At 35.0% G+C, this 20927-nt stretch overlaps 2 protein-coding genes and 1 pseudogene across 2 annotated transcripts; 2 read left to right on the plus strand and 1 right to left on the minus strand.

Annotated features, from left to right (window-relative positions):
- The first annotated feature begins 252 nt into the window (after window positions 1–252).
- On the plus strand, window positions 253–1212 carry LOC148763942 (uncharacterized). Its single transcript, XM_088803327.1, has one exon. The coding sequence runs from the start codon at window positions 253–255 to the stop codon at window positions 1210–1212; it is 960 nt and encodes a 319-aa protein (XP_088659453.1).
- A 30-nt stretch (window positions 1213–1242) lies between these two features.
- LOC148763943 (uncharacterized) lies at window positions 1243–9147 on the plus strand. The gene is made up of 8 exons (XM_088803328.1): window positions 1243–1840; window positions 2101–2544; window positions 5706–6416; window positions 6509–6636; window positions 6718–6847; window positions 7091–7403; window positions 7878–8081; window positions 8457–9147. The coding sequence occupies exons 1-8, from the start codon at window positions 1243–1245 to the stop codon at window positions 9145–9147; spliced, it is 3219 nt and encodes a 1072-aa protein (XP_088659454.1).
- A 5876-nt stretch (window positions 9148–15023) lies between these two features.
- LOC18607775 (3-ketoacyl-CoA synthase 4 pseudogene) lies at window positions 15024–17241 on the minus strand (annotated as a pseudogene).
- Between the last annotated feature and the right edge of the window lie 3686 nt (window positions 17242–20927).

Genomic DNA, 20927 nt, shown 5'->3' on the forward strand with positions numbered 1-20927 from the left:
TGTTGACTTGTCATCTGTTTTTATATAACCAAGATTCGAGAAAAATTTAATAACTTTTAGAACGTTCACATTTTAAGTTTATTTATTAATGATATGATAATATATTGAATTCACGATTAATATGTAGAATTTACGTATTAATATTACATCAAATATAAATTCTCAAAAATATTATATCAGTTAAGTCAAATGCTTATCATTGAATGTTATTATATATATATATCAATTAATATTTGGATTTAGGACTCTCTAATGGCGGGGGACTCTCTAACGAAAAATGCAACGCTGTCCATACTGGATAACAGATCTCGAAAAAAGGTGCGTTTGAGGGAGGAAGATGTGGCGGATCTGGGGATGATGCCAAGAGTGGTTATGCACAATAACCCATCCTTCAGGGATGTTTTGTTGAAATCGACGAAAGATACTCGGTTATTAGAGGGTGATCTGTTTTCTGATGAGGATATGGCGTCTGAACATGCCGATACTACTGGTGGTGAGGTCAAAAATGAGGATGAATCGGAGGATGACGGTGAGGATTTTTGGGAAGAAACCGTCGATGGGTTCCCTGCGCTAGAGATCTCGGATAAAAAATATGAGAAGCTTGTTAAACGTTGGAACAAATCTGTCATTGTTAGAATGTTGAGGAGACCAATTTCTTATAAGCTGTTGTGTGACAGGATTGCCTATATGTGGAACCCTAAAGGCAAATACTCGATTGTTGATTTGGATGATGATTGTTTCCTGGTTAAATTTACAGAGGAAGAGAACTACCTTAGGGCTCTCGTAGATGGTCCTTGGGTGATACAAGGAAGCTATCTGTTAGTGCAACCATGGACACCGAACTATGTAAGAGGCGCAAATGATCTCACTACTGTAGCGGCTTGGGTTAGATTCCTAGGGATGCCGCTTCATTTATACCACAAATCAGTGCTAAGAAGATTGACGGCCCTCTTAGGTCGTCTGTTGAAAATTGATTATAACACATGCTCGGAAAAGAGGGGAAATTTTGCAAGGATTGCAATGGAGTTGTATCTAACTAAACCATTGGTCCCATTTGTATACGTGAAAGGAAAAAGGCAGAAGGTGGAGTATGAAGGCCTGCCAAGGATTTGTTATGTTTGTAGACTATATGGGCATGTCCAAGAAGAATGCCTAAACAAAGAAAACTCTCGATCGGATAGTATGAATGAAAAAGAGAAAGGGGATGAATAACACTAGGAGGATTCACCATATGGCCCTTGGATGATAGTTAGCAAGAAAAAAACGAGAGGATATGAGGGGGGAAGCAGAAAGCAAACAGTTATAGAAGCGAATAGTCAAGCAGGGGACGGGTCCAGGTTTACAATACTGAACCATGCCCCCAACGACGGGCATCCAATGCAAGTGAATACCAAGGAGACTGTGGTGGCTTCAATGCAGGTGAATACCAAGGAAACTGAAGCAGTGATTGAAAATGGAAGGAAAATGCAGAACACTGTGAGGGGGGCCGATGCCAATGGAAAAATTGACAAGAGTTTCAGTAGAAATGCATCGATACGTACTAGGGTGGAACAGCCAAAAAAAGCAACACTGGAGACAGAAAGTAGTCAAAAAAGTGTAGTCGAGGCTGATAAATCTTTAATATGCTCTAAAGATACTGAGGGAGAAAATAAACAAACTGACCGAGAGGTTCAAGAGAGGATACTTGACCCACTGAAACACTCAGTAGTCTCACTGGGTGAAAAAGTTACTTTAAGAAATACTACTATAAGACTATCACCAGCAAAAGGAGATGGATTGGGTGAAAAAGTCAAAGGAGTGCAGATAGCAAAGAAAGAGGGGAAGCCACCTGATAGAACGGGTAATGTTAGGCCACAGATTGTCTCGCTCAAAAAAAGGCAAGAGCAAAAGGAGTGACAATCTCAACTCCCACAACTATGCTAAGAAAATTGGTGACAGAAGAAACTCTTGGGCCAACGTTGGGTGACATGACTGGTCAAAAAGAGAACAATGAAAAGATATGTGGGGGTAACAATGAGAGTTCTTCGAACTCTTGATTCATCTTTTATATTTATTATATAATGGTTATGGGTCTAAAAGTCTTTATGTGGAATTGTCAAGGTGCAAGTAATAATGATTTTATGGCAGTAATGAAAGAATGGATGGTGCAATATAAGTTTTCAATCCTAGTGTTAGTGGAACCTCGTGTAAGTGGCGGTGTGGCAGACAGAATAATCAAGGGTCTAAGATTTGCTAGATCTCACAGGGTGGAAGCGCTTGGTTTTGCTGACGGGATTTGGGTTCTTTGGAAGGAAGACATTCGAGTCTCAGTGATTCGCAGCCATTTTCAATGTATCCATATGTCAATTGAGTACTCGGTTGGATCTAATTGGTTTCTGTCAGCAGTGTATGGCAGTCCTAACAGAACAGCTAGACGGGATCTATGGGAGGAACTATCTACTTTTGCTAGTGGAGTTGAAAGACCGTGGATGATAATAGGTGATTTCAACACTTTTCTTTTTAGACATGAGAAGGCAGGAGGATCTCAGACAGGGAGTCGCCCATGTACCTAGTTTCACAGTTCATCAATAAATTTGAGTTGTTGGATCTGGGTTATAAGGGACCAAAATTTACTTGGCAATGAGGATTGGTTGTAGAACGGATTGATAGGGCTGTTTGTAATGTCAGATGGAGACTGTTGTTTCAGGAGGCAATAGTGCATCTGTAAAGCCCGACCTTATAAAATACTATTCATGACATACATGTGATGATAGCATGATTGCATGCTAGGAGAGTCCCGAAAAATTTACAAAAGTCGGTATTGTACCTAGAGGTACAACAAAGTTTATTTAATCCTCGAACTAGATCAAATAGGAATTTTAAGGTGAGATTAAGAGTTTCACAGTTCATGGATGACTTAAAATGGTAATTTGGAGTTTGAGGATCAATTTGGAGTCAAATCGGAATTTTCACTAACTAGGGGTAAAATGGTCATTTGCCACTTGGGGATAAAATGGAAATTTTAGAAAAGAATTTTTTGGCCCCATTTGACTTATTGAAGTATAATTCGACTTATTGGAGTATGATTTGAGGTTGAGAAGTGAAAAATTTTAATTTCGGTATAATTTGGAGTATAGGGGTAAAATCGTAATTTTACCACCTCGGGGGCAAAATTGTAATTTTCCACCATCAGGATATTTTTTCCAGCACATGGTCTTCCTTTGTCTTCATCTTTGACCCTTGACTAAACATGTGGTGGAGATAAAATGTTTAAATTTTTAAAATTTTAAAAACGGACCAATGACATGATGCCACGTGTCATGCCTTTATTAATTTATTATTTTCCTTTTTAAAAGGCACAAAAATCAGCTCATCTTCCACCCTATGGCCGGCCAAACCAGCAAGAAGAGAGAGAAAACAAAAACAAAACCCTAGAGAGAGAAAATCAAAGAAAAAATATGAATTTTCAAGGAAATTAAGTGAAAAATGTGAGATTTTTTCTATTAAGCTTGAGTTTTCTTATTCCCAAGCATTTCTCTTTATTTTTCATGATTAAATTACATGTTTTCATGATGAATTCAATTCTGAAAAAATGGGTTAGGAGAGAGAAAGTTATTGGATTTATTTGGTTTTAATTTATGTTAGTGTTTTTAGTTAGTTTAGCATATTTAGAAACAAAACAACAAGAAAAGAATTTATTTTCTCCCCCAACCATTAATGGCTGAATTTACCATGTAGTGAGTGAGGATAAGTTTGATTTTATTCTAGGAGAATTGGTTAAGGAATAATGAATTATGAGCCTAGAAAAATAATGGAAATTTTCGGAGCAAAAATACGAATTTTTACCCACTAGGGGTATTTCCGTAATTTATGATAGAGACTGATAATTTGCATCACACTGAGGGACATTAAGTTAACTTGGGTGCAATTGAGGTATAGAAATTGAAAAGAATTAAATTGGAGTTTAAACGGACGCGTTAGGAATTTAATCGGGTGATAAGACGAATTAGGCCAATATTGAGTTTAGATAGTTACCAGTGTATTTTTGCATTCCATATCATGCATTGGTAGTCGAAATTAGTTTAATTTTGATTTAGTACCAATTTGGTGAAATTCTCGATTTTGTACTGTGTCAAGGTAGTGAGTCCTCCGATAAAGGCAAGAAAATTACATCCGAGGACCAGTAGATAGAGTGCTTCGAAAGTCTGCATTCTAGACATTGTGAGTAAACTTACTGTCATTTTAATTATCTATGGTGGTTTTTAGATGTTTCATGAATTCTATGAAAAAAGGAATTTAAAAAGGTAAATTTTCATGTTTTATGAATAAATGAGTTTCAATGAAATTAATTTATAAATTGTTTTGGAATTAATAATGATTTTGAAAAATATAGTACACTGAGACTGTTAATTATGGCAATTTGATTGTTTAAATTGACTGACTTATGATAAATCGAGCATGATTGGCTAGTTGGCAATTGTATTGAAATGAGAATTGTTTGGTTGCCTTGAAAAACTGCGAATTACAAAATTGTCATATCATGTTATTGAGTTTTATTATATGATGGATTATATATTAATTAATCACTGCAGTAGGGGGTTTCTGTGGATCAGTCTTTTAGAGGGGCACGGTAAACCTCATTATATTCTTACCTTGAACGGAGAGGCGCGTAGGGTATCTCCTGAGGTAAAGTTTAGGGTTCACTTCACGCTAAACCACCACGTGAGGGGGAACTTAGCCAACGCCAAGGAACGGCTATGTTTTCAAAACAAAAACATGATTTATGTGAAATGTAAATTTTAATAGCCTTGGCGGTCTCGGTAGGATGCCTCAGCCAAGGTGTCCCCAAGAATGGATTTATGACACAAGCCTAGATTTTTATGAGATTCATAAGCCTTTTTACGTATTTTGAACGAGATGTGTTCTAATTGTATAACCCAGTTTATAATGATTTACTTTATTGTCTCCTTGTACTAAACTCTAGATGTTTATGATGATGTTTGTTTACTCATTGGGATTTTATAATCTCACCACCCTCCTTTCCACCTATTTCAGGTTCAGTATAGACTGTAGATAGCTGATCTCATCGAGGACTACAGTGAGATCTGCATTTTTCAAACCGTAGGTTCACAATCCTCTTTACTTTTGTTTATTCGGGGGCACTCTTGTTATTGTAAATTAAATTAAATATTTTGGCTTACTGTATTTAAGTATGTATAAATTTATTTAGCTTTTACGCTATAAAAATTATTCACGTATAACTCTATAAATAATGTTTTATAAGAAAATAGAATATTTTACTTAATATTTCTTTTATTTTCTTATTATATTCAAATAACCATAATTTCGTTTTAAATGAAGATTTTAGACTTTTAAACTCATTTTGAATATGAATTATGTGTTTTGTACTTGTATATTACGTTTAAGCCAGTTTCAAAATTTTTGAGAAAAATGACTAAAATACCCATGTGAGACGAAAAATTAATATTTTATTTGTTTAAAGTTGGAAACAGCTTAAAATCTTTTAGAACACGATATTTGACAATTGTTGCTCACAAGGGAACAGAGAAACTGATAGTAAAGCCTTGCGAGATTTCGGGTTGACATTTCAGGCAATAAGTGTCTACCAGGACACCGCGACGGTTGTCACGGGCTCTAGGGGAGTACCGAGTCTTGACAGCATCATTTGCCTAAGGTGCAGTCTGATCATAGACCACTACTTGTAGTATTAGATGACCACCTGAATGGCCAATCACCATCTGTCTGCCACTTTCAATCAGCATGGTTAACTCATGAGGACTTTGGTAACTTTGTTCAGCAGGCATGGAATAATTCAAATAGTTTAGTTGCAGATATCGTGAACTTTACTACAAAGGCTTGTCAGTGGAATAGGAAAGTGTTTGGGAATATTTTTCATAAAAAGAGAAGGTTATTGGCACGACTGGGAAGAGTTGAAAAAGCTTTGAAACCTTGGCAATCTTCATATCTTAGAAATCTGGAAAACAGTTTGCGAACAGAATACATGAAGATTCTTAAACAGGAGGAGGCCTTTTGGATGCAGAAAGCAAAAACTGATTGGATTAAATTTGGGGATGCAAATACCAAGTATTTTCATGTTAGGATAGCTCGTCGGAAAAATAAGCTTAAGATTGTAAGGTTGAAAGATGAACAAGGGAATTGGTGCGATGATCAATCAACACTTAAACTACAAGCAGTTGCATTTTTTCAGAAATTATATTCAAAAGATAATGGGACATTGTCATCTTACTCCATCAGATGTACTTTTCCTACACTTAGTGATGAGGATAAATTAAGACTAATGCAACCAGTAGAAAGTAAAGAGGTTTATGATGCACTTTTTGAAATGAAACCATTGAAAGCCCCCGGCTTAGATAGACTACCTGCTTTATTTTTCCAGTCTCAGTGGGCAACAGTTGGTCAGAGCTTAGTCAAATACGTGTCAATAATATGTAGGGTGGGGATTTTGGTGACAACATGTGTAGTTCACTTATTGTGTTAATTCCTAAAGTGTCTAATCCGGAGACTATTTCTCAGTTTCGTCCTATTAGTCTGCTTCCGGTTGCTTTTAAAGTATTAATGAAAGTTATTGCTAATAGACTCAAACCTACGATGAATTATTTAGTGGCAGAACCACAGGCAAGTTTTATACCTGGGCGACAAATTGCAAATAATATAATTGTAGCGTAAAAGGCTGTGCATTCTTTTGAGAAAAAACAGGGACGTAATGGATGGATGATGGTGAAAATAGATTTGGAGAAAGCATATGATAGGCTTGACTGGGCTTTCATCCACTACACACTAATGGAAGCTAGAATTCTGGATAAAATTGTGAATCTTTTGACTAGAAGTTGGCACTATTGCAACACAAGGATTTTATGGAATGGGTCTCACTCGACAACATTTCATCAATCGAAAGGGGTTAGATAGGGTGACCCGTTATCCCCCTACTTGTTTGTACTATGCATTGAAAGGCTGGCTCATGGGATCAATGCAGCTGTTGAAAATGGTTCTTGGAAACCAGTGAAATTAAGTCCTAGGTGTCCACCACTTACTCATTTTTTTTTTGCTGATGATCTGGTACTTTTTGCAGAGGCTTCGATTGAACAAATAAAAGTGATAATTGAAGTTCTTAAGGAGTTTTGTGCATGCTCAGGACAAAAAGTGAATGTGGATAAGTCTTTATTTTATTGCTCAAAGAATGTGGGTCGCGACACTATCAACAATTTGATAAGTTGTTCTGGATGCCACTATTCCGATGACCTTGGCAAATATCTTGGAGTCCCACTATTGCCAGGTCGCAGAAGGACAAGCTTGTACAATTATTTGGTGGACAAAGTGCGTATGCAGCTTAGTTCCTGGAAAGCATCTGCACTCTCACTTGCAGGACGTCTCACACTCGTAAAGTCCGTATTGATGACTATTCCGAACTATATAATGCAAACAACGTTGTTACCTTCCAGCATTTGCTAGACAATTGAGCGTTTGTGTAGAAACTTCTTATGGGGAAGTGATGAACACAATCGAAAGGTGCATCTTATTAAGTGGGAAAAATTGTGTCGACCCAAAGATGAAGGGGGCATGGGAATACGAAGACTAAAACTTATGAATGAAGCTTTCCTCATGAAATTATTATGGCAACTTAGAAATAGACAGGAAGCACTTTGGGTTAGAATATTGAGTGGTAAGTATAATATTCATATTGATCGAAAGCCAGAAAGTATTCAAAAAAGTGGAGTTTCTAGTCTATGGACTGCATTAAGTCGATTGTGGTCAGTATTTACGTTTGCTACAAGATAGGTAATTAGAGATGGTATGTCCGTAAATTTCTGGAGAGATAAATGGCTTAGTGATAAGACATTAGCTAATATAACTTGTAGAGTGGCAAATTCGGCATTAGACAAGGTGGTGGTGAGGGATTTCTTGAATCCAAATGGCCATTGGGATTATGATAAACTGTCTTATTGCCTTCCGAATGAAGTAGTGCTTCAGGTGGTACAAATAATGCCTCCCACGGTCACTATCGCTCAGGATATGCCTTACTGGGGAAAGTCTGCATCGGGTCAATTTACAATAGCTTCAGCGTATGATTATTTAAGGCAATTATCGTCACCGACAAAGGCCAGGCCAAGTGGAATATGGCAAGGAGCTTGGAAATGGCAAGGGTCACAAAGGGTTAGAACATTCCTTTTCCAATGTCTGCATGGGAGACTTTTGACTAACAGAAAAAGACTGCATCGACAGCTTACCGCAGATTCGTTGTGCCCACAGTGCAGGATGGAAGATGAAACCGTGACACATGTACTACGGGACTGCATGGTGGCGACGTCTTTATGGGTAAGGATAATCCCACAACATGAGCAGAATGATTTCTTGACATTCCCACTATGAGAATGGCTGGTAAGCAATTTACAGAAACAACAGTTGATACTAGGTAACCCATGGTCCATTGTATTCAGGTTGGCTTGTTGGTATCTGTGGAAATGGCGTAACGGTGTGGTTTTTGATGTTGCCTTTAATCCAACTAGAAAACGGATAAGTATGATCAAGAGTATGGCAACTGCTACAATAGCACCATCAGCAGACTTTGATGGTGTTCAGGTCGAGAGAAGAAAGAAGGAAGAAGTTCTAATTGAATGGAGAGCTCCACAAGTTGGTTGGGTCTGTTTAAACACTGATGGAGCATACAAAAGGTCAATAGAGGAAGCCTCTGCAGGGGGAGTTAAACGTAATGCAGAAGGGGATTGGCAAGCCGGATTCGTGGCAAAGCTAGGTAAATGTTCTGCTTATAGAGCTGAATTATGGGGAATACTTCATGGTCTCCGACTGGCGTGGGATTCTGGGTTCAAAAAAGTGCAGGTACAAGTCGACAACAAAATGGTTGTTCAGGCGATATCAACTGATAAATTGATACCTGGCGCGAATACTGATTTAATAAGTGCGATTAAAAATGTTTTGCAAAAGGAGTGGGAGGTCAGTTTTATGCATACCTACCGCGAAGGGAATATGGTAGCAGATTACTTGGCTAGTTATGCTTTTGTTTTAGAAGAATCTTACGTTGTACTTGAACAAGCTCCCACTGGAGCAAGAAAACTCCTAATATATGATATGTTGGGGGTCTGTCTTTCACGAATGATCCCAGTTCAATAAAAGAAAATAATCCTTTCCCTAAAAAAAATAAAAATTAATATTTGGATTTAAATTTTTAATAAAGAGATATTATATATCAATTCATGTTTGGATTTAAACATGAAAAATAGTAAAGAATTTGAAAAAAAAAGAAGTCTGCACGCGAGATATTAAATCTTTAACTTTACAACGTTTATTATTTAGCATTATACCATTATTTATTTGCCCCTTCATTTTTTTATTGAAATCTATAATTACTTTTTTTATATTTTTAATGTACCTGTGATATGTCAGTCTCTACAAGTAACACTATCACATACGTATTAATTAGTTATCTTAGCTTTTCTCAGTATTCAATCCAATGCCTTGTCATTTGGGTGCGGGGTGGGAACATGTTGGATTGACAGCTATTTTCCATCGACAAGGGACTAGTTTTCATGAATTCAATGCATCAGTTATAGCGTGGTGGTTCAGACTTAGGAGACAAGACAAGACGCTCAAGCAAAGGCCAAATCAGAGAAAGAAACAACAAGACCTTGACGAAGAACAGGAACTAGGCAGCTTGTAATAGTGAAAGATTATACAGAATCGGATGATTTATTAACAACAACTAACTTCAATAAATTGAGTGGGAAATGGTTCCATGACCCAAAACTTTCACCCCGTCATCAACGTGCCACTCTTCTGACAATATTAGCTGATAAAAATTAAAAAAAAAAAAAACCGATGATGCTATTTCGAATTTGAGATTATCAAACATAAATTTATCTGATAAAAATAAAACAATTTTTATTTTGACTTAACTAATTGAACGTTTGTTAGAAAGAAAAATCTTAATTTATTGAACTTGAAATTTTAGTATATAAGAAAACTTTCAACAATTCTCACAGTGATCAAAAAATGATAATTAAAAATATAAGTGAAAACGTGCTTATTTAACGAGAACCACTTATTTGGATTTGAGGTGAAATTCCATAGTCTCTCGAGCACAAAATTGACCATTCAGAGTCGTATGAAAAATGCAAGGATTTTTATGTATTTTGGTATTGACAATTAAAGCAGACAATGACCAATGCAAGCCAGTTGAGGCCTGCCGCTGCCTCTCCTCCTTGCGACATGCAGTAATTAACAAGGCTGAAGAACTGAACCTTGAATTGAATGCTCACCAAATAAGTATTGGCATCAAAAACAATCGTCACAAGATGGCATGATTCGGGAACCTTGAATTAAACAACCTTGAATTTAATGTGTCTTGATTCGGGTGGTTTTATTTTGCTAGCTAGAACAGGAGAGTTTTCAGCTCTAATAACGCGTAAGAAAGGAAAGTACGGCAAGCAATTTAATAGTCCGAGTCCAAGTGGAACTCCTCTTTGTATCTGTCCTCTTGATGCAAAATTTCCAAGTCTGGATAGGTGGGAATTAATCGAAGCAGCTGATATACCGCATATCCCTTGGCTATCAGGGGTGGATAAGGTCAACATAATCTCTCATCAATGGAGTCCAGTGGGGAAGGAGGATGGCACGACTAGTATGGAGTTATTTGAAGCAGAACTGGATGGTGGCTGGGACAAGGGTGGCCAGGCTTAAAGTTGAAAATAAGTTTGTGGAAGAATCGAATTTGATTTGAAAAGAAATGGCGAAGCACTTCAAGAAGTTATACAGCGAGAGGAAAACTCTTAAGTCAGCGGCCCTATCTTGTGGTAGTCCAGAACTATCAAAAAGAAGCGGTGTTAGATTTGGAGTGTGCTTTCTTAGAAAAAGAGGTCTAAGAGGTTATTGATAAGTGTGATGGACATAAAGCGCCTGGTTCTGGTGGCTTTAACCTCACTTTTTTCAAAATTCAATGGAAAGTTGTGAAAGAGGAAGTCATAAAGCGCCCAGTCCTTGTGGCTTGAACCTCACTTTTTTCAAAATTCAATGAAAAATTGGAGATACGGGAATGAACAAGATTTTTTACGAAGAAACATCGTAGCTGCAAAGAATGACTATGATCTATGTGGCCTTATACCCAACTCTAATGCTTCTCATAAATGTTCTAACTTATGGAAAATATCACTTTTCCTTTGATGCCTGCAAATAAATTTTTCTTGCAAGTCTCATCTAATATGGAAATGGTTGTAAGTGATGGGAAATATGTGAGGTTTTGGCAAAGATAGATGGTTGAATGGAATGATTCTACAAGCTAAATTTCCTAGAATTCATGCACTGGTAATCAATAAATTGGGCACGCTTAACGAGTTTAGAAGTTTGAGGAATCATGATTGGGAGTGGAAAATTGAATTACGGAGGCAATTATTTGGATGGGAGTACAAACAGTGGACTGATTTATGGAATCTACTACGTTATCATTTCTTAAGCAAAAAATTAGAAGATGGAGTTGCTTGGAAAGGTACGTTTATTTGTCTATATTCGTCCAAATCATTTTGTCAATTTGCGCTTGCATCTAATGGTGAACAAAGTGAAGTTTGAAAGAGGTTTGGATGGGTTATGCTCCTTTCAAAGTGGAGGTTTTTGTTTGACAAGTTATATGGGAGAAAGTTGCAGTGAAAGATGAATTAATGAAGGGGGGATTTTTAGGAGATGAAAAAGCAAGATGTGTATTGTGCAACAAGGCTAGGGAAACGGTTTGCCATTTATTTTTTTCATGTCCTGAATCATGGAAAATTTGGAATAGATGGTTTAATAAGTGGGAGGTACAATGGGCTGCACCAAATACTCCACATAGTTTTTTTATGATGTGGCGTTCTTTGATTAATGGTGCTGACAAGGGAAATGTTTGGTTGCTGGGTTTCTATGCCACAGTTTGGTCTATTTGCAAATCTCGCAATGATATTGTGTTCAACGGCAAAGGATGGGATATTGAGCAGCTGTTTGATAGGATTAGTTTAAGAGTAGCGGTTTGGGCTAAAGGAAGATGGTCTCATATTTCAAATTCAGCGTAAAAACTAATTCATTGTCCAAAATATTTATTACGAGAGCAAAGGAAGTCAGAAAAGAGGAGGAACATTAAGTGGTGCGCCCCACCTAGAGTTTCGTTAAAGTTTATGTGGATGGGTCTTTCACAAGCAATTCATGTCGAGCAGGTCAACTGAGCAACATATTCTCTACTGTGAACGGACAACACGTGGCTTTGGAAAGCAATTGCTGATGTTTAACTGCGAATGGGACAGCCATGATTTTTTTGTTACTCATGGTAAGAACTCAGACATGGTTTCTATGTCTGAAAGTGGTGCGAGATTAAAGCATTGGACAGAATCTTTGGCTCCTTTCGGCAAGAAATATTGCAAGCTGTCTATAGTGGACATCATTTCCTCAATGAATATTTCAAACCGTATGAAATTGGTTCGCCCTTTTGTCAAGCATGTCTCATATCCGGATATCTTTACATCCAAAATGATTGTATATAGGGTTTTTTTAAGATGTCTTTAATTATTTTATTTTTATTTTTTTTACTGTACTGATAAAGTCCAAGGTTCATCATTGAGCAATAAAAATGACGTACTTTTAAAAAAATTATATAAAATAAATTACTTTTTAATCCATATTGAAATAAAAATATAAGCATATTATATTATCATATAAAATTAAAATTAAAATTAAACTTTTCATTGAGAAGAAACTAAAAATTAAAATAAATTTTAACATTTAAATTATAATTAATTATTTTTTATATTTATTACCATTAAACTAATAGTATTTTTATTATAAAATTCATATACGATTTTCTCAATTATATAACAATTAAATATTTTAAATATATTTATTTTAATTAGTTAAGAATATATTTTCATGCCACGCTTTTATTTTATTTTTTATTTAATGATAAATATTTCTTATGTCATTTTATTTTTCTTTTTTGATGGATTAAAGTAAAGCCCGTTAGGAATTATCTATAGTAATAATAGGCTTTGGTCGGGCAGAGATGGGAGACTAAAGAGACGAGGTCCAAAGGTTTTATTTAAGGGTGTTAAGATCCATTGATTAAGCATATGTCTGCCCACTGATCTACACTGCAACCGCCCCATAAGTCATTTCCAATATTGGATTTTGGCCCAATCATCTTTAATTTTCGCGTCACATCTTATAATTTTTTTTTTTACAACCAGATACTTAACATAATTAATTATCATAAAAATCTTTATTTTTGCATAAAACTCAATTAGTTATTTTTTTTAATCTTTTTATGAATTTTCTTTTAAAATATACTAATTTATTTGAATTTTTGGACAAAAATTAAATAAAATAATATTACATCTCATCAAAAAAGCAATTTTTCTTTTATAGATATACAAGTTAATACAGTAGAATACGTAAAAAAAAAAAAACCAAAAATCAGGGTGTAAATGTAAATTCCATACTAGTATAGTTTTACACAATGTTCATTAATTTTGCCTCTTTTCTTTTTGGAAATTCGGATTTTTTAACATATTTCATATTTCGAGAAAATAAAAAATGTATTAAACTACTAATTAAACAAGAATGGAGTAGGTTTATTGATTATTTTACAGCTAATAAGAGTCAGATCAGCGGCCACATAATCTTATAATTAAATCATGAAACAGCTAAGAGAAGCGGTAGTCCTCATGGTTCACATCTGGCACCACATGAGCCAGGTCGAGTAAACAAGACGTTCAGCAAAGTTTTGTATTATTACAATGTTTATAGTCAATGAATTCACCACTCCTTGGTTGATATAAATGGTATCTTACGCAGACAAGTAATTGCAAAATTTATTACCCCACGAAATTTCTTAAGAAGTAAAACAATATTCATTAATCAGTCCTCCAAGTTATAATGAGACCAAAAGGCTATTTTCCCTTTTCTTCTTTTAAGGGGAGGAAACAAGCAAAGCAGATTGGACTTCCCTTCTTTTTCATTTGGCTTGAGAGGAAAACTTCAAAGAGATGAGAATTGAGGGAAAGGGATAGGTTTCCTAACACCCAAAAAAGAAAGGGGATATTATCAGAGAGAGGAGATGCTTGATAGGGATTGAAAATATAGGTATCCAACAGGTTCGGTTTACATCTATTGTTCCACCGTATTCCCATCATCCTAAACCAGAACGCTTCTTGTTTTCTTTTCCCCAAAAACCAAACCAAACAAAACAAAAGGAAATTAATTCATCTATGTTTCTCATCTAATCTCTCTGAAGCTAAGTTCCAATGGAGGTTAGAAAGCCAACCTTGGTTCATTCCAGTTTCTGAGGAAGCACCTTCCTGATTGTGAACTCCATCTTGAAGTTGTGACGTGTAGGGAAAATTCTAAAGCATTCACTCCCTGAACGGCAAAAACATAAATTGACTTCGTATACGCATTAATAGTTTTCTAAATCAACAATTCAAGGTAATTCAAAAGTTAAGAAAGGCCAAGCATATGCAGATGAAGATACTGATCTGTAGAGGTGTTATCAGATGGCCGAATAAGAACCACAAAAGCTAATACATCTCATTCCACACGTATGGTATATAGCAAGGTTTTAATAACTATCAAGTGTTAATGAAACTTCCTCTATTACCAGTGTACTAAATAATGATCTTCAACATGGGAGGCTATAGTGCGGAGATGGGTCACTAACATTCCACAAGGCAAAGGTTTAGGAAATTATCCAATTAGTCAAAGAATGCCTTTACAGACAATGCTGTAGGGCCAGAATGTAGTTCATAAGAAAGAATGAAACCAAGAAACGGGAACAGTGATCCCACAGCAGCACTTTTTTCATTGGCTTAATCTTAAATTGGGATGAAAAGACTTCACTCAGCATTGTGATTAGTCATTTGATGCAGCAGCCTTTTAAAACATAGGATCTTAACATTCCATGCCCGGTCGAAAACAAAATAAAAGTAGCTATTTGTGGATTTCATATGTATCTTGGAAGAAATCTATAAAATCAGACGCCATTGAAATACAAACACTGTATTCACCATAATATAAATCATTAAAGTACAAGATGACGTTCAAGTAGTATATACTCATGACATTCAACCAAAAGACATTATAACCCCCAAGAGGCCAAAGATCACCACATTACAGGACCCAACAAATTTTAAAAAAGAAAAAAATTCAAGCCAGTAAGAAACGAACATAGAAATTGCCTGGTTACTTCATCCGGTTGCCGTTTTCTAATTAAGAGTCAATAACCAACTTGTACTTGAGCTACAGAGCAAGCTGCACGGGATACCTGTGAATGCACTCTTCCCAGGGATTATTAGGAGAGGGCTTCACATTGCGGATGGCCACCCACACTGCACTGTTACACTTGAAACCACTCCCAAAAGCAATCTGCCAAACACGGTTCCCCTTACGCATCCTGCCCTTTGCCTCTGTATACGCCAGCTCATACCAAATTGAACTCGATGAGGTGTTACCAAACCGGTGGAGTGTCATCCGAGAGGCCTCAGCATGTACTGGCAGAAGCTGCAAATTCTTCTCAAGCTCATCAATCACAGCCCTCCCCCCAGCGTGAATGCAGAAATGATCGAAAGCAAGCTTGAAATCTGGGATATAAGGCTTGATTTTTGCATTGAACAACTTCTTAGCAACCAAAGTTACAAAGAACAAAATTTGCTCACTTATAGGAAGAACAAGGGGACCCAATGTAGTGATGTTAGTCTTGAGTGCACCACCAGCAATTGCCATCAAATCCTTAGACAAAGAAACCCCAGTTTTCCCAGCATTATCCTGCTCCTGATAAACACACTTAAATGCCTTGTCATTGGCCCCACAGTGTGTCCTCACCACATGAACAAGCTTATACTTACTCCTCCTTCGATCTGCGGATTTATTTGACAACAAAACGGCAGCACCCCCAACTCTAAACAAACAATTTGGTATTAACATTGATTTCTTGTTCCCAAAATACCAATTCTGTGTGATGTTCTCAGTACTAACAACAATAGCATAACTATTTCGATGAACTTGCAACATATCCTTAGCAAGATCAACAGCTATAACCCCAGCACTACATCCCATACCCCCAAGATTAAAACTCCTAATATTTCCCCTGAACTTATACTTATTGATAATCATAGCAGACAGTGAAGGAGTTGGATTAAACAAACTACAATTAACCACAAGAATTCCAATATCTCTCGGCTTAACATTAGTATTAGCAAAAAGATTATCCAAAGCACCAAACATCACCTGCTCTGCCTCTTCTCTTGCAGCAGCCATTGATGGTCTTGGAGGCAGGTAATGCATTGCTTCAGGCACACAAGTCTCTTCTCCAAGCCCTGATCGTTCCAAAATCTTGCGTTGAAACTCCAAAGAGGATTCATCGAAATCACCCGTCAGCGCGGAATGTTCGATGAACTGTTGGTACTTGACTTTCAGATGCGGAGGAGGGAGATAACAAGAGTAGTCCACCATGAAAACGGATCTTGGTCGGGTCATGATGTAGACGGTTGATCCAAACACAAGGATAGCAGAGAACACAACGACACTGACCAGATTATACTGAAGCTGAAGCCATAATTGGTGGATGTCATCAAGGTTCAACCTTGATGCTTCAACAATAATAACAGCCATTAAAGGGACCAAACAAAGTGTCAAAAGATGACTTATTAAATAATGGTAACCAAGTTTAACATACTTCAAGTTGACACTTTGTAAAAAATCAGGCAATCTCCTACTGTGCCGGATCTGAACTCCATTGCTTGAACTATTCTCTTGACTACTCATGATGATGGGTAATTCAAAAGTCTGGATTTTTTTTCTTCTTCTTCTTCCTTCTAAAAGAGCAAAAAAGAAAAGAAGTTGGGTTTTTCAAAAGAGTTATAGAGTGATGTGAATTGGGTTTTCTTTGTGGTGTTGGAAGGGGCATATATATTGGAGAGGATTTAGAGGTTTTAGGGAAGGTTGGGTGGGGTTTTGAGAGGGTTGATGCAACTACAACAACGACCAATGCCCATTAAAGAACACGTAGATTGTTAGATTACTATTAGTAGAATGTTATAGAGAGGAAGGAGAGGTGGGAGTTGGAGTTTCCTGATCTGTTTTAAAGTTGTGATAACGCTAGCCAGCCTCCTTTTAAGTCTTCACCCCTTTCCCTTTCATTGTTTCTGGTTTTTGCCTTGCAATCCTCTTTGACCCTGATTTCTTTATTTTATTTACGGAGTTTCAGTAATGTAAGGGAAACCAAATGGGCAAAAAGGAAATGGGGTTGAGTGAAGAACTTGAGCATTAAATTTCGTGTGTTTTGGAGGCGAGTCAAAACAGATGGGAGCGGAAGTTTCAAAGTTGTTTCCTTGCACGGCTTGAGGTGAAATGAAAGCGAAGGCTGTGTTTGGGGAACTGGGCTACTCCCAGTTTCTTTCTGTCTTGCCAAATTTTACACCTCATCACTAATTATTTATTACTTTTATTATCATCTTCAATATCAAAATGAAGGCCCAAACTTGGGGAGAAGAGACATATATTATTTTTCTAATACAATTATTTTAAATAAGATAGAATTTATCTATTTACAAATAACTCAATTAATTCATAATCTCACGAAACTGTTCAAATTAAAAAGATAAGATTAATAGGATTTTTCCCAATTAAAACATGCACCTTTTATAATTATTTAATCACTTTCTTTTACATATTTAATAAATGATAAAACTATTTCTCTCATCCTTCCAATATAAGTTTACAGTTCCTTTAATGTGGATTAAAAAAATCCATGTACCGTGTGCCAATGCAAATAAACAAGTTACAAATTGACCTCCTTGGCTCTCTCCATTCCCTAGGATTTCTTCAAAACTTGGACTGTAATTGACATGTACATGATGAGACGTGTATGCTAAAGGGGCCAAGAAACCTTGTCTTTACAATTTCGTGAACTAAAATCAAAACCAAACGAAGTCCTAGGAATCATAGGGAATAGGTTGGGTTTCTCTCCCTCGTTTTTTTCTCATTTATTATTTTTTTAATACATCTCCTGTTAAACAACAGTACATAGGGAGATGCGAATGACTTAAATGGAGCTTACCACAGGGACGTAAATCCACAAATAATAGTTTTTTTTACTTATTAAACATGTCAAAGTCTATTTAATTATTTATTAATATATTATTTTTATAAAATATATGAGAATCAAAATAAACTCGTATCAAAATATGAAAAAAATATCTTCGTAACACAAACATTGTACAAGAAGAAAATGTCAAACCAAAAAGAAATTAAATGAATTTTCAACTTACAAATAAAAGCTCCCTTCCACATAATAAATATATTTTTCAAATTAAAAATATAAACTCATTACACGAGCCAACGCCGTGGAAAAAGACTCCTAGAGCAATGACCCTGAACACAATATTAGACCTCCCAAACGGGACTTAATAAAGAGATGTAAATCCATAAATAATTAGATGGGGGTGCTAATAGGATTGGTACAATTTAGTCCCCAAGGCACTAAAATAAATTCAATAACCCCACACGAAGAAGATAAATTGATGATTTCATTGATGGCAACAACAACATCAAACAACAGTTCACTTATTCAACGAGAGAGAAGAATACCAATTGCCGCCGATTTTTAAAAATCTTTAATGCGGCTTTTTGGGGAAAGGTGTGGGACCATTATCTCTGTGGCCAGTCAAAAATATCCTTCGTACCAATCGTCATCGTCATCGTCACCATCACCGTCGATTGAAGGCCAACTTTCTAGTTTATGACATGGCATTAAAATTTAAAAGTCAAAACGACCAAACCGGCCCATTATTATTTGCCATGGTCAGCATTCAATTTTTGGGGTTCATTTTGTGGCTCAATTCATACACAAATTTAATGGGATTGGACTTTTCCACCCCTCTTGTATTAGAGGGAACCATACTGTTCATTCAAAAGAATTTAACTGGCCTTAGCAACAATTTGGGAGGCCATACCCCTGCTACCTACTTCCGGAGTCAGCTCACGCGTTTTCATAACTACAGCTAGTTTGACAGAATAAACGCTATTAAATTTGGGTGAATATTTTACATACATGTTTAACTAAATTGGAGATTCATTACAGATAAAAATATTTTCAAATTATTTAAATTACGTTCACTGGTTTTGTGATGCATAGAATCATCTCAAACAGAGCCGGCCCTTGGGTGAAGCCAACAAAGCAAGAGCTTTATGCCCTTAATTTGAAAAGGTCCCCAACTTAGAAAAGATTTATAATTTTATAATAATTATAATATAATTAATTATATTAAAAATATATATAAATTAAAAAATATATAAAAGTAAAAAACAATTAATAAAAATATTTATTTTCTTATTTTTTTTAATTATGTACTTAATAAATTTTAATTTTTTATTATTTTTTATTTCTATAATACTATTAATTCTCAATTATATATTTTTTTTTAATCAACTAACGATCATATGTATTTAATCATTTTCAACAGTTATTTTTTTCTCATTTATTTCTCTTATTTTCAATCAACTCATTTAATGATTTCCAACAGTCATTGTTTTCTTATATATAAAACCAATTATTTTTTTTCAATGTATAATATATACTTTTGAATTTTTTTTCTTATTTACTCTTTCTTTCTTTAACTTCATTTTTTCTCCAAAAAATATACAAGAAGTCTATTCTTTCATTATTTTCATAAAGTCGCGAACCTTATCTGCGGCTTACAATAAGTATTAAACAATTAAGTACTATTGTTTTAATTTTATCGTTCTAATTTTTACAAATTTTTTTTACTTTAATTTAAAATTTATATTATATTATTATATTATTTTTATTTTAATAATTTTTTTAATTTCAATAAAAAAATCTCATTTTAATATTTCACTTTAAGCTTTTGAACTTATTGAACCGCCTCTAATCTCAAATTAAACATCCCTCCCTCCTTTCTTTACTCTTTTTTAATCTTAATTTTTCATTATTTTATTTGGGTGATGAAACAAATTTTCAGTTCTTAAACCAGTGTGCTTTACGTGCTGAATATTATATTCTTAAAGGAAAAGTTCGTGACGGATTTTTAATGGAGCTGTGAAGATGTTTCTTAGGCGTTGGAACTGTGGTTCTGTCTATATTATTGTGCATTACAATACTATTTTATTCTTTTTTCAGTTTCTTCTCGTACCTGATGGTTCCGTCTATATGTTGTTTCGGTACATGCCTACATGGTTCTGTCTATATTATTATATTATACATTAAGGTTTCCCTTGCCTTCTTAAATTTCATTTTCTTTTGATAAAGAAATTTTAAGTTAAAATAAATAAATTATTAAAATAATAAATTGATAGATAAACATCGAAGCTACATAAATATCATCTAAAAATAGATATTATGCATATAATATCTATAAAAGTTTCTAAATTATTTAAAATATCATTTTATAGTAAAAGATGTTAATGTGATATGTAAACATGTCATAATTGATAAAATATGATTATGTAATATTTTTTATTTTTATATAAATAATATATGATATAAAAAATGATAAATAATATTTTACTTAATGATAGTTAATTAATTATTATTTATTTAATTTAAAATAAAAATATAAAATTTAATTGAATGTAATAAATAATAATTTATTTAAATTTTTAAAAATGATTTAGAGACTTTTAAAATATTATGTCAGATTATATATACTAACAAATTAAGTAGATTATTCTAATTGATAGACAAGATACACGATGTCCGGAACTAATTCAGCTCCGTCATAATCCGTTAATATATTTTTTTTCTGCTAAGAAAAATGGTTTAAAATTATTTATCTAATCTAACATTCTGTCAGTAGTTATAAACAAATAGTTATAATAAAAAGGCAGCAGAGTTAATGATTTGTTTGCATGGAAATCGTGGAAGAATC

This window comes from Theobroma cacao, chromosome 2 (assembly GCF_053813885.1).
Source record: "Theobroma cacao isolate CCN51 chromosome 2, ASM5381388v1, whole genome shotgun sequence".
NCBI classification, from domain to species: Eukaryota; Viridiplantae; Streptophyta; class Magnoliopsida; order Malvales; family Malvaceae; genus Theobroma; species Theobroma cacao.

Coding starts and splice junctions, on each gene's coding strand:
- LOC148763942 (XM_088803327.1), top strand. CDS start 253: ATGGCGGGGGACTCTCTAACGAAAAATGCAACGCTGTCCATACTGGAT.
- LOC148763943 (XM_088803328.1), top strand. CDS start 1,243: ATGATAGTTAGCAAGAAAAAAACGAGAGGATATGAGGGGGGAAGCAGA. Junction 6,637..6,717: donor ATTTAGTGGCAGAACCACAG/GCAAGTTTTATA, acceptor GAGAAAAAACAG/GGACGTAATGGATGGATGAT. Junction 6,848..7,090: donor TGTGAATCTTTTGACTAGAA/GTTGGCACTATT, acceptor TACTTTTTGCAG/AGGCTTCGATTGAACAAATA.